Raw genomic sequence first — 24,141 nt, forward strand, 5'->3', positions numbered from 1 at the left:
TTTCACTTCTCAAATATCACTGTGTTCATCTGCTATATGATATATTTAACTGAAATTGCTGATCCAAACAACCAATGATTTATAAAGGAAAATCATGGAAATCATCAGGGGTGCCCAAACTTTTCCTACAACTGTAATGTGTAGATTCAGTACATTGCTTGATATGAAAATATAAAAATTTGAATCAGACAGTCACACAGACAATTTTAAGATTTAAGAAAGGACCTTTATTCAGGAAAATAATCACTTCAAATGAAAAGCAGTTTCATTCTACATATCTGACAAAAAGGGCAATGAAGATGCAGCCGACCAGTGAGACAGTGGAAGCTGAAAGCACCACCACGATTACGCTCCCAGCTGCATTGACCAGAGCGCCGAGTCCTGCACCCACAATAATCTGAGCCAGCTGGACCATGCACGTGAGAGCAGCACAGTCCACGCCAGTGCCCCGTAGGCTTTTGCCATTGCCAGACTGTTTCAGTTGTTCCTGGGAACCCACAGAGGGAGAGAGAACACGTGATATTTTCAGTTTGTGTTACAGGGAGTGTGTGCAGCGGAAAGCAATCAGCATTCACACAAATCAATTTGCAGACAAGACGAATTACATTTTCTGAGCAGATTCACCCGTCTGCTTGGGTGAAGAGTAGTTACCAAGTTGTGAGAGTTTTTCCTTAAAAATAAGTAATCACGCCGTTGGAGTCAGTGCATCACTGCAGTGGTTTTAGGCTATTAAAAAAGTACAGTGCTCTGAGTTCTCTCGTTCAGTCCTAAAAGTACTGTATGATTGTGCCAAAACTATCACAATCAATGTACTGTTTCCTAAGAGTGTTAAGAAATTTCTTGTACATTTTGATTATTTTCTGTTTCTTTTTTGTTTCATGTTCTGTATTGTATTGACTTAGAATAATTAATGCAATGATTGCACACACTCTGATACAGTAGGTGGCAGCATATACCTCAAAAGCAGGTTTGTGATCTAATAATCAAATCAAAGACTTATTGCCCCAAGTGAAGGTGTTTAAGTATCTTGGGTGTTGTTCATGAGTTGGAGCATGAGACCCATAGATGGATTACAGCTGCATTTGATTTTGTTCAGATGCCAGATGGCTAGACTCCGGATTTAGCAGTCAATTTATGCTCCTGTCCTTACTATTGTCATGAGGTTTGGGTAATGACCAAAAGAACAAGGTTGCTTATACAATGAGAGTTCTCCATTGGGTATCTGGGCTGACACTCCTGGACAGGGTAAGAACCTCAAATATCTAAGAGGGGCTCCTGCTTCTTCACTTCGAGGTGGTTCAAGCATATGATGGGGATCCCACCTGGTCATCTCCCTGTGGAGGTCTTCCAGGTATGTCCAACTGGGACAACACCCTAGGGCAGACCCAGGACACGCTGGAGGGATTACATTTTTCAGCTAATTTGGGAAAGCCTTGGGATCCCCCAGGAAAAGTTAGAAGACGTGGCACAAGATAGGGAAGTGTCGGATGAGCTGCTTGGTCTACTGCCACCATGATCCGGTGTCGCAGACCGAATGGTCTACTCCTAAAAATCGGTCAACCTTTTGCATCTGTGCATGCGTCATTTCGGACCACAGCAGCACGTCTGAGACAGTCTCTTCACCCAAAGCAATCAAATGGATTAATGGGATTATTAACCATCAGATGATAAAGGAAAAAACCTCTTAAATCATTCTAAAGTCAGACTTACGCAGAAACGAGGCGAAATTCTATGACGCTTTGGAATGTCCAGCGTTCAGTGAATGCATTGGCTAGCAGCTCGTGGAGCTGTGACGCTCTGGTCGCTTCCTCTGCTCTTTATGATGAAATAATGGTGAATTTATGTGGAAATGATTGTTGTACAAAAGCTTCAGATATCTGTCGCTGAGATAGATGACTGTTGTGCAGTTTGAAGCAGAAACGAGGTGATAATCAGTGAACCGCGTCATCAGGGGGACCGATTTTTAGAGGGACCGTTTGGTCTGTGACACCGGAAAAGCCGCAGAAAATTATGATGATTTTTTATTATAATGTGGCTGACTATGTGTCCAAGGTGAGCACCTGGAAGCAGTGATACATGATGAATTTAATAACTTAGGCATATTAAAAACAATGTAATCTTTAAGAAGTCGCAAGCATTAAATAGCATAATGCTAACAGTTAATGTTAGTATGACTGAATGGGTCCTTTGCGACCATTTTTTTTTTTTACAAATATCTGTAATAATATGGCTTGTTATCTCTAGAAGCATGTGCTGCAGTTTTTGCATCGAATGAGGTGTGGGCTCTTGCACCTCACTACAACAATAAACAAGACAACACATGACAAACAAACACCTGAACGGTAATAGCATTTATGCTGCGTTTACACATAACGACAGCACATCAGGAATGCCACGAAGTACACATTCTTGGCCACTCATCACGATGTGATGATTCAGGGCAGAGGCATCAGGTGTCCTCAGGAACTGTTTCAACCTGTTACCACGCGTTACGATTAATGGCACGTGTTGCTGGAGAATTATCAGGAACCATTACGCACGGTCAAGAATAATGTTGCGCATTGTTGCGCGCTATCGTGTGTAACAGCACATCAAGTTCTGTCACGTTGTGAATGAGGTGAATTGTCTCCACACACTAACTCATCCAACCGTCAGTTGGGAAACAATTCAGATCGCTCCAGTTTCCTCAAAATCCACAGCAGAAGAACTTTGTGACTGCATGCTTAGTTGGGCTCTGTGCCATGGAGTGGCACAGAAAGGAGGAGGAGACGGAGAGAGGCAGATGTGTGGCTTCACATGGCTCTCGTCTCGCTCTCTTTTCCCAAACATCAGGCACAGCAGCAGGTGGAACACCTGCAGGAGCGCACTGAGGAGCACTAGAACGAGACTTTCAGCCGACTTGGCGTCACTGTCCTCCTTCGGCATACTGCAGAAATGAAACTGAATGCGGTGCAGCAGGGTAATTTGTGCGCATGTCAGAGAAGAATGCTGTCACGCACACGCTGCGACCTCCATGACATGAGGCAAAATGAGGGTGGTGCGTGATATTCATCGAGTTTTTGACAGCCAAAAACATGCTCCATGAATATCACGCACCAACACGCACTATTAAGAAACCTATTCAGATGCATTAAGTCACATTAAGAATGTCAGGAATGTGTCAAGAATGACGCAAATATGACATTTGTAACACATCCTGCCTATGTGTAAATGCACCTTTACAGCATGGCTGCTGTCGTCAGGTGCTGCTATTTTTCTGGACACTTAGCATAAGCCAGTCCAATCCTACCTTCTCTTCACGCTGATATTCTGCTACCAGGTTGAATGGGATGGTGTAGAGTGTGCTGGACATGACGCCGAACATACTGCACAGGACGAGGGTGGCGATGGTGTTGGGGAAGAGGCCAATCAGGCTGGTGCCCAAACCGAACACAAAGTAGCCCATGAAGTACAGGCTCTTCAGGCCCATGTACGGCAGCAGGACACGCTGTACATCTGAAGGCAAAAAACACACAAATGCTGACATATTTTAAAACTAACTTTTTTTTCCCCACAACATATTTTCATGCACTTACAGATCAACACCTGAATTTCCCAAAGATACAATACAAATACACAGATCTCAGTGCAATGCACCAGCTGTGCTTTTATTTTGAAACTTTGTTCTTGTTGACAGTTGTTATTTAGCTGAATTAATGCCATAATTATCATTTAAATCCAATGTGATGTTTAGTCATATTATGGAGAGACTCTCTGTGACTACTTTTAATAACTTTATTAAAAATCAATTAAAAGCAAATAAATGTTTTATTTGTATGTAACAATAAATAATAAGAATAATAATCTGTTCTTTTTTTGTTTATTTGCTGATGATGAAACACATCCCCCTGTAGTTGAAGTTGTTGCAACACAAATGATACTATTTGTACAATAATATCCATCCATCACCTAAACCAGCTTATTACAATTAAGGGTGACAAGGGGGCTGGAGTCTATTCTAGGGGTCATTCGCAAGAGGCCCTGAACAGGCTGCCAGTTGTGTACACAAATAGAAAAGATCAATTTCCCTCTATAATTACTGAATACATTTTCCTACGTTCATTATGGTGTTGGTCTGGTTATTGTCTGTGTGCTTTAATTTAGCATTTCGGTGTGAAGCTCATCAGTCTATTGATGTTAATGGTTTGAATATGAAAAAAGCTTAATGTCATGTTAGCAAACTGATATTTTTGCGTGATTTGAGTGACTTTACTTTTTAGTTTTTAAATGGGAAATGTTTGTCTTTGCATTTGCTTTAATTTCTGTCTTCTCATTTCTCACTCTTTCCCACACCATTCACATTCTCCTCTGATTGGATGTATTTCACCAGCTGTTATCTTTGAGTACGCTGCCTTTTGCACTTCGACACAAAGTAAAAGTTACATAGGGACACTCTGGCGAGTGCAAATGCCATCTTCCAAGAGATACTGTATCAACCTGTGTCTGACCTTCAATACCTTGAAAACCCCCAAGAAATCACGTGTACATAATTATTCACACCCTTTGTCACAAAGCTCAAGATTAAGCTCCGGTGCATCCTGTTTTCACTGATCATCCTTGAGATGTTTAATTGGAGTCCACCTGGGGTAAATTCAGTTGATTCAAAGATTCAAGATTCAAAGAAATTTATTGTCATATGCACAGTACAGAAGAACATCTTCCCTGCACAATGAAATGTGGCTACTGCATTTAACCCAATCCTATTTGCCAGTAGGAGCAGAAGTCGCCATTAGGCGCCCGGGGACCAGCTCCAGATGTACATCCCTGCCTTGGTCAACAGCAGGGCTGAGCAAACCAACACTGACCCATAACAAACAACACACACACAACACACAACACATAGGCCGGCCCGGTACATAAAACATATATATAAAAGCAAAACACGAGGGAAAAGGAGAAGAAAAAAAACCCTCATAGCTGCTGCATTACACAGCGGCAATGAGGAAAAAAAAATCCCCATCAGCACAGAAAAACAATAATCACAGAGACAAAAACAAGGACACAGGACGACAACCGAAATTTGAAAGGACCAGTTTATCAGAACACTCCGGAGGCAGCCTGTTCGGCGCCGTCAACGGCCTTGTCCGACAATCCTGGAGGGGGGAGGGAGCAGCCCTGCGCAGTCTGAGCAGTCCTGGACAGTTCTAACACAGTTAACGTCAGAGCTGGAGAAGCTGAGGGGAGGGGGGAAGACCAGGGAGCGAGGCTTAAGTGTTGATCTTCTGAGGAGGTTTTATCACAGCGACCTTGAAGTGCAGCTGTATTTGGGGAAGCCAAATGAATAGCCAGATTAGCAGACGCCTGAAAGATTCCACAGTTCTGAGAACAGAGTGGCTCTCAATGCATCTGAATGTAGAATGTGGTCTTCACAGACGGTCATAGTGGGTTTCCAGGGCTGCAATCTTGCTCGAGATGTTTTCCAACGCGCGGTTAACCCCCGCCGACTGCGCAGCCACTGCCTTCCCAATCGAATCAATCATATAGGGCAGCCTGGAAGGACCAATCAAAGCTGCTTCCACTTTCTTGATTTTCCGGTAAACCAGCAGAGTGCCCGCACCACACATCAGATAGCCAGTCACCACCAAGCCGAATATGTACGCATCTTCGACGTCCTCCACAGAAAGCATGTAAAGGCACATGACCTGCCATCTCCTCCACGAGTCCATCACGTAACCCATCACATGCGTCCCGGCAGGACAGGTCGGGTCCTCCGTTCCCGAATGTCTTGTAGAAAAAATAGTGTCAATTGCGTTCAGAGACCACTTTAACAGATCCATTTTTGTCGTGATTTGGACATGATTTAGAAAAGCACATACCTGTCTACGTATAAGGTCCCACAGTGTATGTCAGAGCACAAACCAAGCATGAAGTAAAAGGAATTGTCTGTAGACCTCTGAGACAGGATTGTCTTGAGGCACAAATCTGGGGAAGGGTACAGAAACATTTCTGCTGCTTTGAAGGTCCCAGTGAGCACAGTCGCCTCCATTATCTGTAAATGGAAGAAGATCAGATCCACCAGGATTCTTCCTAGAGCTGGCCACCCGTCTAAACTGAGCGATTGGGGAAGAAGGGCTTTAGTCAGGGAGGTGACCAAGAACCCAATGGTCACTGTGTCAGAGCTCCAGCATTCCTCTGTGAAGACAGGAGAACCTTGCAGAAGGACAACCGTCTCTGCAGCAATCCACCAATCAGGCCTGTATGGTAGAGTGGCAGGACATAAGCCACTGTTTAGTAAAAGGCACATGACAGCCCGCATGGAGTTTGACAAAAGGTACCTGAAGGACTCTCAGACCATGAGAAACAAAATTCTCTGGTCTGATGAAACAAAGATTGAACTTTTTTGGTGTGAATGCCAGGCATAATGCTTGGAGGAAGCCAGGCCCCATCCTTACAGTGAAGCGTGGTGGCAGCATTATGCTGTGGGGATGTTTTTCAGCGGCAGGAACTGGGAGACTAATCAGGATTGAGGGAAAGATGAATACAGCAATGTATAGAGACATCCTGGATGGATGAACAGGACAATGACAATAAGCACACAGCCAAGATATCAAAGGAGTGGCTTCAGGACAACTCTGTGAATGTCCTTGAGTGGCCCAGCCAGAGCCCAGACCTGAATCTGATTGAACATTTCTGGAGAGATCTGAAAATGGCTGTGCACCGATGCTCCTCATCCAACCTGATGGAGCTTGAGAGGTGCTGCAAAGAGGAATGGGCAAAACTGCCAAAATATAGGTGCACCAAGCTTGTGGCATCATATTCAAGAAGACCTGAGGCTGTAATTGCTGCCAAAGATGCATCAACAAAGTATTGAACAAAGGCTGTGAATACTTACGTACAAGTGATTTCTTGTTTGTTTGTTTGTTTGTTTTTTTTGTTTTTTTTATTTATTTAATAAATTTGCAAAAAAAAAAAAAAAAAAAAATCCCAAAAAGTTTTTTCATCTTCTCATTATGGGGTGTTGTGAGTAGAATTTTTTGGGGGGGAAAAATTAATTTACTCCATTTTGGAATAAGGCTATAATATAACAACATGTGGAAAAAGCGAAGCGCTGTGAATACTTTCTGGATGCACCGTAAACAATCAAAGCTTGAACAACCTTGATTGTGACATTTGACATTTTTTTCTCCCAAAAGCCACATATGACTTCCTATTCATGCCTAATAGCAACGATGGGCCTATCTGGGACCTTTTCGCCACTAAACGAAAAGGTCCCAGACGGTATTGCTTAAATTTTCATTGTTACGCAGATGATACCCAGCTTTATCTATCCATGAAGCCAGAGGATACACACCAATTGGCTAAACTGCAGGATTGTCTTACAGACAAAGACATGGATGACCTCTAATTTCCTGCTTTTAAACTCAGATAAAACTGAAGTTATTGTACTTGGCCCCACAAATCTTGGAAGCATGGTGTCTAACCAGATCGTTACTCTGGATGGCATTTCCCTGATCTCTAGTAATACTGTGAGAAATCTTGGAGTAATTTTTGATCAGGATATGTCATTCGAAGCGCATATTAAACAAATATGTAGGACTGCCTTTTTGCATTTGCGCAATATCTCTAGAGTCAGAGAGGTCTTGTCTCAGAGTGATGCTGAAGAACTAATTCATGCATTTATTTCCTCTAGGCTGGACTATTGTAGTTCATTATTGTCAGGTTGTCCTAGGGGTTCCCTAAAAAGCCTTCAGTTGGTTCGGAGTGCTGCAGCTAGAGTACTGACGGGGATTAGCAGGAGAGAGCATATCTCACCCGTGTTGGCCTCTCTTCATTGGCTTCCTGTTGGTTCTGGAATAGAATTTAAAATTCTTCTTCTTACTTATGAGGTTTTGAATGGTCAGGTCCCATCTTATCTTAGGGACCTCGTAGTACCATATTACCCCATTGGAGCGCTTCGTTCTCAGACTGCGGGCTTACTTGTGGTTCCTAGGGTTTGTGGGAGTAGAATGGGAGGCAGAGCCTTCAGCTTTCAGGCTCCTCTCCTGTGGAACCAGCTCCCAATTCAGATCAGGGAGACAGATACCCTCTCTACTTTTAAGATTGGGCTTAAAACTTTCCTTTTCGCTAAGGCTTATAGTTGGGGCTGGATCGGGTGACCCTGGACCATCCCTTGGTTATGCTGCTTTAGACGTAGATTGTGGGGGGGTTCCCATGATGCACTGTTTCTTTCTCTTTTTGCTCCGTATGCATCACTCTGCATTTAATCATTAGTGATCGATCTCTGCCCCCCTTCACGGCATGTCTTTTTCCTGGTTTTTTCCCTCAGCCCCAACCAGTCTCAGCAGAAGACTGCCCCTCCCTGAGCCTGGTTCTGCTGGAGGTTTCTTCCTGTTAAAAGGGAGTTTTTCCTTCCCACTGTTGCCAAGTGCTTGCTCATAGGGGGTCGTTTTGACCGTTGGGGTTTTTCATAATTATTGTATGGCCTTGCCTTACAATATGGAGCGCCTTGGGGCAACTGTTTGTTGTGATTTGGCGCTATATAAGAAAAAAGTTGATTGATTGATAAACCTTCAAAAACATTTTCACCCTATTTGCTTTGGTCATACATTTTGACCTTGCACTGTGAACGTAACCATCAACACCTGAACCTGAAACGTTGATGGGTTCCTCCTTGCATGGGACTTGACTAATATATAAAGTTTGATTAAAATTCATCAATAACTTTTTGAGCAATTTTGTTAATGGACACACACACACGTACACACGGTGAAAACAGTAAATCCATCAAGGACTATGAAAGGTTTTGTGTTTTGCATCTAATTATGTGATGTATAAATGTGTCAATTAAATTTTCACAAATGAACATGAAAAATTGTGATATGGCAGAGCTGATTCAAAGTGATAATTTTCACAGACTCCTTGAATTTAAAGACAGATATCCAGCAACCAGTCTGCAAATAGTGCCAATTTCACACTTATTATTATTTGCCCATTGTGCTTGTTCTGCATATATCCTGAGGGATGGTACAGCTGGCCTGCAAAAGTGCTTATAATGTGATCAGCACTGCTTGTACAGACATCAGCGTCTGATTGGCAGGACACTACATGACCCAGCCTGGGAGAACCATAAGTGCTCACTGATACCAGGTGGCATGAGTGTCAGTAATGATCTCTGCATGAAACAGGAAACGCTAGTGCACACAGCTGCTGGCTCTTCCAATGCACAGAGACATAAACATATTATATATATAATATTTGCATTCTCTGTCTGTCTTTACATGCACATACTCACAGGAGTAGAGAGCAGAAGACACTGCGTTAATGCACAGGCCCCAGCAGCCCACCTCCACCCCTCTCTCATAGGTGGTGTAGGCTGTAGAGTTGTGCTCTGCATAGGGGTCTCCTTTGTATACGATCTGTCAAAAAAAAGAACAAAAAAAGGGTAAAATCATCTGACTTGTCAAATAGTCAGATGTTATTGCTTTTTTATTAGCATATTCATAACAAAATGTTACAATTTACAAAAATAATATATATACATGAAACAATAAAAAAATACAATATGAGCATAATGTGCACAGGAGTGGTAGAAGCCAAAGAGGTTTATCAAAGGCCACTCCCGAATAAAAAAAACAAAAATACCACAACAGTGTACAACAGTATTTATCATTCACAAAATTTAAGACATTTAAATCAATTAAACCAGGTAATATTAATTTGTTATTATAAATTATCATGCAGGAGATTTACTTTAAGCCCACTTTTATATCTGTATAAAGTGATGGGTGGATTTACAAGATGTACCGTAGTATTCCAAGATTTAACACCATGATATCTGATGCAAAGATCTATGCAAAGATAAATGCAAATGCATATATCGCTCTTGTATGAGTCACAGCTGAAAAAAATACAATTTTAATCCTACTTCAGCAATTTTTGGCTCCTATATCCAGTAATGCGCATGGCTAACCTAACGTTAATTTCAATAACTGCTAATGTGAAATTGTAAATTTAACTGTGATAATGCAAAACCGATAAATCACTAAAATATTTCCCCAAAGCTCCTGCCAACTGCTATCCCCTTATGGGAAGGTAGCTTTGGGTTTGGCTCCAGACCCTGAAAAACAGACTTAGGTTTGGAAAGTTAATATGTTGATGTGTAATCTTGGAAGTTCCCAAAAAAGTTTACTTTAGCATGCCAAGATTACACAGTGAACAAAACAGAAGCTTACATTCAATATAGAGTTTATTCACAGCAAAGAAAGAATTAAATGAATAAAAAATATTAAGCAACACACACACACACACACACACACACACACACACACACACACACACACACACACACACATATATATATATATATATATATATATATATATATATATATATATATATATATATATATATATGAAATCATTTTAATCTAATTAATGCATTTCATCTTCTGGTTTGATCTCCTGCCTGTCACTTCACTTACCAATTTTTTTTTAACTTTAAAACTTTTTGTTTAAGTTGGCTGACTTAAAATTAGAAGACCAAAAGATTTAGTGAAAGCTAATGGGTTTGCTAATGGTTTTTAAAGTTAGCTGGAAAGCTAGTCTGCTAACTAAAATGTTGTCTTTTTTAGTTAGCTACTCAGATTAGCTGAGTAGCAAGAAGGTGCTGGTTTGTTTGGTAAACTGTCCCCTTTTCCTGGTTGTTTTAGTGTGTTTTTTCTTTGCTCTGCAATGCTTCTCCTCTCCTGGTTTGTAACATCAAGTATAATTGCTCCTGTCATACACAGACAGCCAGCAGAATGCAGAAAAGTGCTTCAAAAAAACCTTTTTTTCTGTATTTTTTGTTACAAGCAGGCATCTATGCTAGATTAAGTCCTTATACGAGGTTTATTAGAAAAGTATCCGACCTTATTATTTTTTTCAAAAACCATATGGATTTGAATCACGTGTGATTGTGTCAGACAAGCTTGAACCTTCGTGCGCATGCGTGAGTTTTTCCACGCCGGTCGGTTGCGTCATTCGCCTGTCAGCAGGCTTTGAGTGAGGAGTAGTCCACCCCCTCGGCGGATTTTCATTGTCAGGAAATGGCGGAATGATTTGGGCTTTTTTTCCATCAGAATTTTTTCAGAAACTGTTAGAGACTGGCAACTGGAAACCATTAGAAAAATGTATCTGGCTTTCGGTGAAAATTTTACAGGCTTCACAGAGAATAAGGACTGTTACTACAGCTTTAAGGACGCTCGGCGCACCACGCTCCGTGCCGCCATCGAGATCCACAAACCACCGGATCATTTCTAAACGGATGGCTCTGTGGAGCCGGGACCGTCGTGTGCACTTTCTCTGGTTATCACAAGAGCTGGACATCAACCATTTTCCGGCAGATTTCACTTTTAACAAGAGATTTTATTTTTATTTTTAAGTTCTTATTCTCTGTGAAGCCCGTAAAATTTTCACCGAAAGCCAGAAAATTTTTTCGAATGGTTTCCAGCTGCCAGTCTCTAACAGTTTCTGAAAAAATTCTGATGGGAAAAAAAGCCCAAATCATTCCGCCATTTCCTGACAATGAAAATCCGCCGAGGGGGTGGACCACTCCTCACTCAAAGCCTGCTCACAGGCGAATGACGCAACCGACAGGCGTGGAAAAACTCAAGCATGCGCATGAGGGTTCAAGCTTGTCTGACGCAATCACACGTGATTCAAATCCATATGGTTTTTGAAAAAAATAATAAGGTTGGATACTTTTCTAATAGACCTCGTATAGTAAGGTTTCACATCAGGGGCGATGCCAAAAATAAAAATCATTTTTTGGCCATTTTTGGGCCAAAAACCAAACCAAACCAAATATAATGTTTGCAATTATTACCGTAGTTATAAATAGACTGCACAAAAGTAAGTCAGTAAGCTTTTGGAATGTGATACTTGTCAATTATATACCTTGAAGCTATCCAGATGACCATGTGCTTGGAGCAACCTTGACTTGAAATACCACATAACCTACATTTTCCTATTGAGTTCCACTTTACTTTTCTATATGCAACAACATATTACTGAAAATTAGCAAAATATGTGAAACTTACCTAACAACAGCAACAAAAGGTTGACTTTTATCTCCTCAAACTTCTGAGCAATGGGAGAAAGTTCTTTTTATATGCAAATGTTTACATCCAGCCTGTACCCCTCCTGTCACCCATGCATCATGCTGCTTCTTGTATGGAAAGCCACATGAAACATGTTTTACATTTTAAATTGCTTTTTCATGCACTTTTTCACTCGTAATTGAAATCAATGTTAAATAACCTGTGAATTTTGTAATTTTAGCTGCCATTACGAAGGCAACCTAGCCCGAATATGTTTCTGATAAACTGACCATTATCATATACTCTAAAATGTCTTTATTTTCTTTATTTTGTTTTGATTATATTCACCAAAATATACATAAATATTAAGTATTTTTGATCTACAATAAAGGTGCTCGAGGTAAATTAGGCCAGTTAATATGTATGATCATAGATCCTAGAAAGTTCTAGGGTCTATGGTCATACCCATTTCAGAACTTGGATTTTCTGACATAATTGTATTTTCATAGCTAAGACTGGCATAATGGTCTATGAAAGTTTTTTATTGGTTTTCTCATGCAAGAAAACATAATTAGACATCAAAATTGTCATAATCAGACTATCATAACAGATTGTACGAGGTCTGTCAATAAAGTAAGGGTCCTTTTTATTTTTTTCAAAAACTATATGGATTTCATTCATATGTTTTTACGTCAGACATGCTTGAACCCTCGTGCGCATGCGTGAGTTTTTCCACGCCTGTCGGTGACGTCATTCGCCTGTGAGCACTCCTTGTGGGAGGAGTCGTCCAGCCCCTCGTCGGAATTCCTTTGTCTGAGAAGTTGCTGAGAGACTGGCGCTTTGTTTGATCAAAATTTTTTCTAAACCTGTGAGACACATCGAAGTGGACACGGTTCGAAAAAATAAGCTGGTTTTCCGTGAAAATTTTAATGGCTGATGAGAGATTTAGAGGTGATAGTGTCGCTTTAAGGACTTCCCACGGAGCGAGACGTCGCGCAGCGCTCCCAGGCGCCGTCGTCAGCCTGTTTCAAGCTGAAAACCTCCACATTTCAGGCTCTATTGATCCAGGACGTCGTGAGAGAACAGAGAAGTTTCAGAAGAAGTCGGTTTCAGCATTTTATCCAGATATTCCACTGTTAAAGGAGATTTTTTTAAATGAAAGACGTGCGGACGGGTCCGGCGCAGTGCGGCGGCACAGGAAAAACACCTCCGTGTTGATAACCATTTGTAAAATCCAGGCGGCTTTTGATGGCTTTCAGTGGAGTGAGTATATGAGAAATTGTTTAACAGCTGGACATGTTCCAACTTGACCTTAAGGCTTCCAACAGAGGTGTTTTTCCTGTGGCGGAGCGTCGCGGCGGCTGCGAGCCGACGCTGCAATCCGCCCGCACGTCTTTCATTAAAAAAATCTCCTTTAACAGTGGAATATCCAGATAAAATGCTGAAACCGACTTCTTCTGAAACTTCTCTGTTCTCTCACGATGTCCTGGATCAATAGAGCCTGAAATGTGGAGGTTTTCAGCTTGAAACAGGCTGACGACGGCGCCTGGGAGCGCTGCGCGACGTCTCGCTCCGTGGGAAGTCCTTAAAGCGACACTATCACCTCTAAATCTCTCATCAGCCATTAAAATTTTCACGGAAAACCAGCTTATTTTTTCGAACCGTGTCCACTTCGATGTGTCTCACAGGTTTAGAAAAAATTTTGATCAAACAAAGCGCCAGTCTCTCAGCAACTTCTCAGACAAAGGAATTCCGACGAGGGGCTGGACGACTCCTCCCACAAGGAGTGCTCACAGGCGAATGACGTCACCGACAGGCGTGGAAAAACTCACGCATGCGCACGAGGGTTCAAGCATGTCTGACGTAAAAACATATGAATGAAATCCATATAGTTTTTGAAAAAAATTAAAAAGACCTATACTTTATTGACAGACCTTGTGTATATATATATATATATATATATATATATATATATATATATAATATGTGTGTGTGTGTGTTGCACTGCAACAGGAATTTTGGTCCACTCCTCCATACAGATCTTCTCCAAATCTTTCAGGTTTGGAGTTTCAGCTCCCTCCAAAGATTTGCTATTGAGTTCAGGTCTGGAGACTGGCCAGGCCACTCCAGGACCTTGAAATGCTTCTTATGGAGCCCCTCCTTAGTTGCCCTGGCTGTGTGTTTGGGGTCATTGTCATGCAGGAAGACCCAGCCATGACCCATCTTCAATGCTCTTACTGAGGGAAGGAGGCTGTTTGCCAGAATCTTGCAATACATGACCCATCCATTCTCCCTTCAATACGGTGCTTTCGTCCTGTCCCCTTTGCAGAAGAGCACCCCCAGAGTATGATGTTTCCACCCCCATGCTTCACGGTTGGGATGGCTTTCTTGGGGCTGTTCTCATCCTCTAAACATGGTAAGTGGAGTTGATTCCAAAAAGCTCTATTTTGGTCTCATCTGACCAAATGACCTTCTCCCATGCCTCCTCTGGATCATCCAGATGGTCACTGGTGAACTTCAAACGGGCCTGGACATGTGCTGGCTTGAGCAGGGGGACCTTGCTGCCCTGCAGGATTTTAAACCATGACAGCATCATGTGTTACTAATGTAATCTTTGTGACTGTGGTCCCAGCTCTCTTCAGGTCATTGACCAGGTCCTCCTGTGTAGTTCTGAGCTTTCTCAGAATCATCCTTACCCCACAAAGTGAGATCTTGCATGGAATCCCAGACCGAGGGAGACTGACAGTCATCTTGTGTTTCTTCTACAGTACTTTCTAATAAATAATCATACCAGTTGTTGTCTTCTACCAAGCTGCTTGCCCGTTGTTCTGTAGTCCATCCTAGCCTTGTGCAGGTCTACAGTTTTGTCCCTGGTATCCTTAGACAGCTCTTTGGTCTTGACTATGGTGGACAGGTTGGAGTGTGATTGATTGAGTGTGTGAACAGGTGTCTTTTATACAGGTAACAAGTTCAAACAGGTGCAATTAATACAGGTAAAGAGTGCAGAATAAGAGGGCTTCTTAAAGAAAAATTAACAGGTCTGTGAGAGCCAGAATTCTTGCTGGTTGGTAGGGGGTCAGATACTTATTTTATGCAATAACATGTAAATTAATTATTTAATTTTTTATATATATATATATATATATATATATATATATATATATATATATATATATATATATATATATAATATATATAATATATTAGGGTTAAACTACACTATTGTGCTTTGTACACTTGGCTTATTAACGGCTAATTTAACAGTAGCTCATCTAGCTATAGTTATCCTATTTTCAGAATTTACACATTTATTTTACATGGTGTAGATTTTTAATATTCTTCAGTTTATGGGTTCTTTAATAGATATCAATATATAGTATCCTATTTTGGGTTTCTATTAGATAGCATATAGAATAAGTATTTTGTCTTCCTATAGTAGCTAGTATAGTAGCTAGTTTAGTATACGTGGGCTGTCAATAAAGTAACGGTCCTTTTTATTTTTTTCAAAAACTATATGGATTTCATTCATATGTTTTTACGTCAGACATGCTTGAACCCTCGTGCGCATGCGTGAGTTTTTCCACGCCTGTCGGTGACGTCATTCGCCTGTGAGCACGCCTTGTGGGAGGAGTCGTCCAGCCCCTCGTCGGAATTCCTTTGTCTGAGAAGTTGCTGAGAGACTGGCGCTTTGTTTGATCAAAATTTTTTCTAAACCTGTGAGACACATCGAAGTGGACACGGTTCGAAAAATTAAGCTGGTTTTCAGTGAAAATTTTAACGGCTGATGAGAGATTTTGAGGTGATTCTGTCGCTTTAAGGACTTCCCACGGTGCGAGACGTCGCGCTGCGCTCTCAGCCGCTGTCGTCAGCCTGTTTCAAGCTGAAAACCTCCACATTTCAGGTTCTATTGATCCAGGACGTCGTGAGAGAACAGAGAAGTTTCAGAAGAAGTCGGTTTCAGCATTTTATCTGGATATTCCACTGTTAAAGGAGATTTTTTTAATGAAAGACGTGCGGACGGGTCCGCGCGTCGGGACGCAGCCGCCGCGACGCTCCGCCACAGGAAAAACACCTCCGTTGAAAGCCTTAAGGACAAGTTGGAACATGTCCTGCCTGTTAAACAATTTCTCATATACTCACTCCACTGAAAGCCATCAAAAGCCGCCTGGATTTTACAAATGGTTATCAACACGGAGGTGTTTTTCCTGTGCCGCCGCACTGCGTCTTTCATTAAAAAAAATCTCCTTTAACAGTGGAATATCCGGATAAAATGCTGAAACCGACTTCTTCTGAAACTTCTCTGTTCTCTCACGACGTCCTGGATCAATAGAGCCTGAAATGTGGAGGTTTTCAGCTTGAACAGGCTGACGACGGCGGCTGAGAGCGCTGAGCGACGTCTCGCACCGTGGGAAGTCCTTAAAGCGACAGAATCACCTCAAAATCTCTCATCAGCCGTTAAAATTTTCACTGAAAACCAGCTTAATTTTTCGAACCGTGTCCACTTCGATGTGTCTCACAGGTTTAGAAAAAATTTTGTTCAAACAAAGCGCCAGTCTCTCAGAAACTTCTCAGACAAAGGAATTCCGACGAGGGGCTGGACGACTCCTCCCACAAGGAGTGCTCACAGGCGAATGACGTCACCGACAGGCGTGGAAAAACTCACGCATGCGCACAAGGGTTCAAGCATGTCTGACGTAAAAACATATGAATGAAATCCATATAGTTTTTGAAAAAAATAAAAAGGACCGTTACTTTATTGACAGCCCTCGTAAATACCTAAAACATATTACATCATAGCTTCTGTTTCTATAATACATTTACCATACTTATAGCTTAGCCTGCTAGCTATAATTTATTTTACTACTAGTCTACAGACTAGGTATACATATAATACTATCTTCTCCTGTATGAATATTTAGGTTTTAAAGCTAACTCCTATATATTATGTAGTACTATATTTCTTGTATATGTTGTTGATTACTCTTATTGTGTAAATATCACTTATATACATGCTGTCCATAGTCTTGAGCCGCTTGGATGGGTAGGGAGAGTTCCCATGGGATAAAAAAAGCTTTTCAACCTACCATCCCCGGTTCTCAAGACCACACACCTACGTAGCTCTAGTCTACTCTTCTATTATACTCAACTAGTGTATACTAAGGTATATCTAAAAAAAAAAGAAAAAGAAAAGTTCTACTTTAGAATTGGAATATATTATAGAAGACATACCTTACTGAATTTTCATGTCTATATTGTGTTTTTAGGGTCCATAGAACATCCATAAGACGTCTAATGTTTAGTGGGTGACCCTACTTTGAACCTGCCTAACAGCTACACATCAATAATCCAAATTAATTCCCTCAAACACACTCGTAACATCCATGTATGATGTTGTGTTATTCTGTGTTCTTACTTATTTCTGATGCCACCTCACTCCATTTAAGTGCTTATTTAAGAGAAAAGGATTATGAGCAAAAGACATACAGTAGTGTTCAGAATAATAGTAGTGCTATGTGACTAAAAAGATTAATCCAGGTTTTGAGTATATTTCTTATTGTTACATGGGAAACAAGGTAACAGGAGATTCAGTAGATTCTCACAAATCCAACAAGACCAAGCATTCATGATATGCACACTCTTAAGGCTATGAAATTGGGCTATTAGTAAAGAAAAGTAAAAGGGGGTGTTCACAATAATAGTAGCATCTGCTGTTGACGCTACAAACTCAAAACTATTATGTTCAAACTGCTTTTTTTTTTAGCAATCCTGTGAATCACTAAACTAGTATTTAGTTGTATAACCACAGTTTTTCATGATTTCTTCACATCTGCGAGGCATTAATTTGGTTGGTTTGGAACCAAGATTTTGCTCATTTACTAGTGTGCTTGGGGTCATTGTCTTGTTGAAACACCCATTTCAAAGGCATGTCCTCTTCAGCATAAGGCAACATGACCTCTTCAAGTATTTTGACATATCCAAACTGATCCATGATACCTGGTATGCGATATATAGGCCCAACACCATAGTAGGAGAAACATGCCCATATCATGATGCTTGCACCACCATGCTTCACTGTCTTCACTGTGAACTGTGGCTTGAATTCAGAGTTTGGGTGTCGTCTTACAAACTGTCTGTGGCCCTCGGACCCAAAAAAAACAATTTTACTCTCATCAGTCCACAAAATATTCCTCCATTTTGTCTTTAGGCCAGTTGATGTGTCCTTTGGCAAATTGTAACCTCTTCTGCACGTCTTTTATTTAACAGAGGGACTTTGTTGGGGATTCTTGCAAATAAATTAGCTTCACACAGGCGTCTTCTAACTGTCACAGCACTTACAGGTAACTCCAGACTGTCTTTGATCATCCTGAAGCTGATTAATGGGTGAGCCTTTGACATTCTGGTTATTCTTCTGTCCATTTTGATGGTTGTTTTTCGTTTTCTTCCACGCGTCTTTTTTTTTTTTTTTTGTCCATTTTAAAGCATTGGAAATCATTGTAGATGAACAGCCTATAATGTTTTGCACCTGCGTATAGGTTTTCCCCTCTCCAATCAACTTTTTAATCAAACTACGCTGTTCTTCTGAACAATGTCTTGAATGTCCCATTTTCCTCAGACTTTCAAAGAGAAAAGCATGTTCAACAGGTGCTGGCTTCATCCTTAAATAGGGGACACCTGATTCACACCTGTTTGTTCCACAAAATTGGCGAACTCACTGACTGAATGCCACACTACTATTATTGTGAACACCCCCTTTTCTACTTTTTTTTTTTTTACTAATAGCCAATTTCATAGCCTTAAGAGTGTGCATATCATGAATGCTTGGTCTTGTTGGATTTGTGAGAATCTACTGAATCTACTGGTACCTTGTTTCTCATGTAACAATAAGAAATATACTCAAAACCTGGATTAATCTTTTTAGTCACATAACACTACTATTATTCTGAACACTACTGTATATATTGTTGGGTTCCAGTGGCAACTTGACACAATGTAGTAAAAAAATAGAATACTGTGCAAAATTGTGTGGAGTGCACTTGAAACAAATAAATATTCCATTTCTAACAGGTCTCAAAATCCAGTTTTCTTTTTCATTCAGTAAATTAGTCTCCAACATCATTTTTCTAAATAAATAAACTGATGACTTTACAAGTGCACAAAAAAACCAGATGCCAGTCATCACTCAATGATAAAATGACCTAATTAAATGCAGCCCAGTTGTCATGGTTTCCGTTTCTCCAGATTCTGCTTCCCCCCTCATTTACTGCACCTGTCTCCTGCTGGACTCAATTCCTTCTAATCGGAATGCAGCAGTAATTTAAAAAGGGGGAGAAATATTTCCCGCACAAGGCTGTCACCAGATCAGTTTGTGTCATGCCAGCAACTGAACAGTCTGACAGACTGATCTGGTGCTGATCCTTGACTCTTCTGAGGACTATGTTCCATATTCTGCTTTTTTTTAACAATGTATCCCCTCGTCTCTGATTTTCTGTAACTCTGAACAGGAATTCTTCTGCCCCTCACCTGCAAATATATCCTGTGACAGATATCTGATGTTTGGACTTTGAAGAAGAGCTCCAATTCTGACCCTTTCTCATTTAAACACTGTTTCTTCAGCTCGGTCTGTCAAACCCTGTTAACCAGAAATGTCTGAGTATCCTTTAGAATTGCTCCTGCGAGTAATCTGCTGTCAGACTGTTGCCTGTTACACTGAAGTGGAACTTGCTGATAACCTGCTTTCTGTCTCCTGTTTTACACTCTGTCAAACCCGAGGGGAATACTGCAGATGACCTGGAATGGGTGAACGGATACTCGCTGCAATGCAGAAGGATTAGGAGCCCACAGACGATGGGTTCTCACTCCCCTCCCCTCTGAGATTTGTGGATTTGTTTCTGTGCACTGCCTCCCTTCTAGCCCTGACTCCACGCAGGAGTCTGTCCTGGATGGGAAACCTGCCTCTTATCAAACCCAATTTCCCCACAACAGACAGTCAATTATTTCTGCAACTCCCACTCTGCTTACAGTTTGCATATGAGTCCTGTTAATGACAACACCAGTTTTCTTATAAATGACAGCAAAACAACTAAAATTTATGCACTTCTATTATTTTAAAGCTTCTAAAATGATGCATCTTCTAGATGACAGACTCGCAGCAGTCTCCCATTGGCAACTTTTAGCTCCAGTTGCATCCAGATACCCAAATTTAGGTAATCAGGCCGATTTTTAATAAAATAGCACACCAAATTTGTATTTCCTCCTATTATATGACCGCTTATAAACAAGTGTAAACAATGATGGCTGAGTATTACTTGTCAATGCACCAAAGCACATATGAGTCCCATTTACCAGGGAGATTGGGAGAGTCTGATTTACCCTAAATAAGGCTTTAAGACCATTAGACTAAGAAGAAGCATTTTCATTGTGCCTTATTGCAACATTTCTGCAGGCAAGCCTTTTGTTTTCAGGCATTTTAGACAGTGAAAGAAAAGTTTTGCACATTTCAGAGTCACTGAGTCAAGTTTTTTTTCTTTTCTTTTTTTATAAATTGCGCTGATGTCACGATTATTACTATTGTTATTTTAAATGCCCACTCTTTTGTGGAAGCTGTAAACTAATAAATGTCCTGTTTTAGTTTGGTCATAATTAAATGCTTCACATTCAAACTGTCAAAAAAAATAAAGTTTGATTTATATATCTCCAGAAATAAAGTCGTAATGTGAATGCAGGTTTTGTTACAGTCATTCTTACCAGGGGTGGCACTAAAACAATTTTGACTGTGGGGAGGGGGCCATTTAAATAATATCAATCAGTAAAAATTACAGTCCTATCAATGTGGCTGTGTGGTAGCATAGTGTTTTGGCATTTTTGATATTAGCTGTTATAATAATATGCAGAAACCCCTGTTGGTGTTCCTTCACAAAGTCAGGAATTTTAATATATGGCTCACAGCTTGGGACTCCGACGAGGGTGGTCGCATCTCCTCCACTCTCTGTTGAGGACGTCGAGGATTTATTCATATTTGGTCTTATGGTAGCAGGGCTGGTACTTTCTGCCTTATGTGCTGCCCTGATCTACCGAAAAATTGGCAAGACGGCGGCATCATGAACCACGGCCCCTCACTTGTCCGTCATGATTAACGAGTTGGGCAAGGCAATGCATTGTCAGACTGCGATGACTCTTGAACTCAGATGCAAATTGGATGACATCTTGGAGCAGATGCGTGCCTTGCAGATGAAGATGAAGATTTCGGAGGCCGGGGAATATTCTTAATTCATAATTGGGATTTGGTTGTTCAAATGAAGCTGTAAAAAGTGTTTTTCACTGCTCAAACCACAACATGGCAGGCTTATCAGCCTGAAGGACAAATTGTCCGACTGTTTTCATCCAGAGGAATGTCTTCAGCCTTGGTGAACAGTTGGCTGTTTCTTATCTCAAATCACAATGACAATAAACTGTTTCACCAGACTGAAGCATGCTCCACTCCCTCTCCCCACCCTCGTCCTACCCCCCATCACACACCTGCCACTCCGGCTTCTGCTCACGTTATCCCTTCCCTTCTGCGGGGGCGGCACGGTTTTAGCTGCGGCAGGTCTCCCCCCAAGTTGACGGTGGCACGACTCAGGGTTGCTGCGAGACCTTCACCCACTTGCCTCAATTCAGATAACAGACTTCTTCCAATTTAGTGCACATAAACAATGTCAAATGTACATATGTGCTCTCCTTAATTCTGATGTGTGCCATTATTACTGTAAACAAGTAATAATTGTGGACTAATTGCTGTCTGAGGTAATTGGAGTGTAAACATAGTTTATCTCATCTCATCTAGAAAAAAATCAAAGAGAATAATAGAAAAATATCAAATCATGCATTGAAGGTTGAGAAATTCTGCTAATCCAAGTGTATCATTACTTCATTGAACTCAAATCAATATCACGCGCCCCTATTTAAATGTGCAAATTTGTGTAAATAGGCCCTGGGAGCTGGGATTCCCCACTCAGGTCAGTCAACATGAACACAGAAAAAAATTATACTTAGAGTGAGCTACAGAAGATGGTTTATTTGGTAACCTGTCAAACAGAATAAACATGAAATGGAAAAAAGTTAGTGTGAGTGTGTGTGTGAAGCCGTAAATGCTGTGGGCTCAAAGCAGTGCGCACACACACTGAAGTAAAAAAAAAAAAAAAAAAGTGCGCCACGACCGATAGTCCACAACTATACACATGCATTTATTGACAAATACTGAACACAGGGAGACAATCGGGGGCCTGTTAAGAAGCTCTGCAGCCGTAGTTTCACCATCAAGAAAAAAAACGAACGATAACAAAAAACATTTGAAGGCACACATGCAAATGTGCCTGCGCTAGTTTTCATTCAGAAGAATTATACAAATAAACCATTTACTCCCTAGCCTGTTCCCAACCAAAATCAATGTATTTGAATATCACATATGATTTGTATATTGATGGAATGAAATTGTTTCCTACTAACAAAAACAAATTCATCATGTAATGGTGCCTTTATAGCAATATGTGTTCAGTCAACAGCTCCGAATGTATTTGGGAAACCGGCTCTCGCTGCAAAATGTGCTTTAATGTTGTAATGTGATGTACAGGGATGACATTTGGATGATTGCGTTCCACACAGCTGGCATTGCTCGGCTCAATGTTGACTGGAACACTCCTAACCGATCAGCCAGCTCCCACTGGAATGCCCCTGTTGCCAGGAAGCCCAACGTGGTCACCACCTGTGTGGACACAGACAACCCCTGGCTCCTCGCCATATTGCGCTCTGGACTGGCCGCAGTTTTGCATGCAACTCCAGTAGCAGTGGCCTTGGTAATCAGAATTGGCTTATAAGCGAATTATCATTTGCAAGTAAATCCTCACGTTCCCTGAATACACGCTCATCTCGGATTGCAACATTAACAAGGTCCTCTAACAACGCTAATGCACCCATTGTTAGTGCCATTTTCCTCATCACTTTGTGCACGTTTTTATATCCTATATCCACCCATATAATTACAAACACGTGGGTGTGTCAGTTGTTCATAAGTGTGTCTCTGATGTGCACATCACTCAGATGACTTCATGCTTTCACACTATTCGCTGTTTCGCAGTTGTGAATCTTGCATCGTCTCATGGTCTGTGACTTATGTGAGAGGTCGGTTTAAGCAGAGTTCCGGTTTAGGGTACAATGTAAACACACCTCATGAAATATGGACGACAAGACAACATCAGGGCACAGTAGAATTTCATCACAGGCGCTACACCTCTTCTAGATAACCCTCTCAACTTGGGCAAATGTGTCATCATCATACTTGCTCCTGAACTCGTTGAATCGATGCCATCCACATCCTTGCTAGCCATTGTTTACATGGCTTTGAAACACCGGAATTCTGCTGGCATTACGGTGCATTTTGGGAAGTGCAGGGGGATTATGGTAAATATTAAAGTACAGATTTAACATTTTCCCAGCATCACCTCTACGTGTTGCCGGTGGAACAATAGCTGTAGAAACGTATGTATGCCAGCCATGATTTTTGCATGGTGCACCGCACATTTCCACAGTCATTTCACTTTTGATACATCTGAATGTTGCCGTGGAGATGGACGTATGCCATGGTTTTGTGCATACACAGCCTTTCTATATGAGGCCCCTGGGGTCTAATCTCTGGAGGATGGTGACTGGTGCAAGGTTGAGGCTGTCCACTGCCCAACAGCATCCAGTTTAAAACCAGAGGCACAAAATGGAATAATGTGGGTGGGCACACGGACAAATACTGACAATACACAGACAAATACATCCTTTCTCTCAGCAAACATAACCATCTTCTACTGCTGTACAGGGAGCTTGGATATGGAAGCAACTGGTGGTCATAATTCAAATGGAAAAGCTTGAAAATTGCAAAGCAGAAATGCTTATTAATTTTCAAAACATGGGTGCATTATTCGAGTCATAAATAAACTTAAAACCAAAAGAAAAAGAAGGGACATTTTCAATGAAAGGAAATGGGGAAAAAAAGCAAATTTGAAAATGAAAAAGCATTCATTGTGATCATTAGTTGGCAGGGCTGCTTTGAAAATGAAAAA

The 24,141-nt window shown here is 41.1% G+C and overlaps 1 protein-coding gene across 1 annotated transcript in view; it reads right to left on the minus strand.

Annotated features, from left to right (window-relative positions):
* Positions 1-204: 204 nt before the first annotated feature.
* slc45a2 (solute carrier family 45 member 2) overlaps positions 205-24,141 on the minus strand; it is a 67,933-nt gene continuing 43,996 nt past the window's right edge. Inside the window, exons 5-7 of the mRNA XM_034192824.1 lie at positions 9,272-9,395; positions 3,290-3,495; positions 205-487 (exon numbers count right to left, since the gene is read on the minus strand). Of these exons, the coding sequence (XP_034048715.1) occupies positions 266-487; positions 3,290-3,495; positions 9,272-9,395 (552 nt within the window). The 3' untranslated portion in view covers positions 205-265. The remainder of the gene's footprint in view (positions 488-3,289; positions 3,496-9,271; positions 9,396-24,141) is intronic.

The sequence above is a fragment of the Thalassophryne amazonica genome, chromosome 17, assembly GCF_902500255.1.
Source record: "Thalassophryne amazonica chromosome 17, fThaAma1.1, whole genome shotgun sequence".
NCBI classification, from domain to species: domain Eukaryota; kingdom Metazoa; phylum Chordata; class Actinopteri; order Batrachoidiformes; family Batrachoididae; genus Thalassophryne; species Thalassophryne amazonica.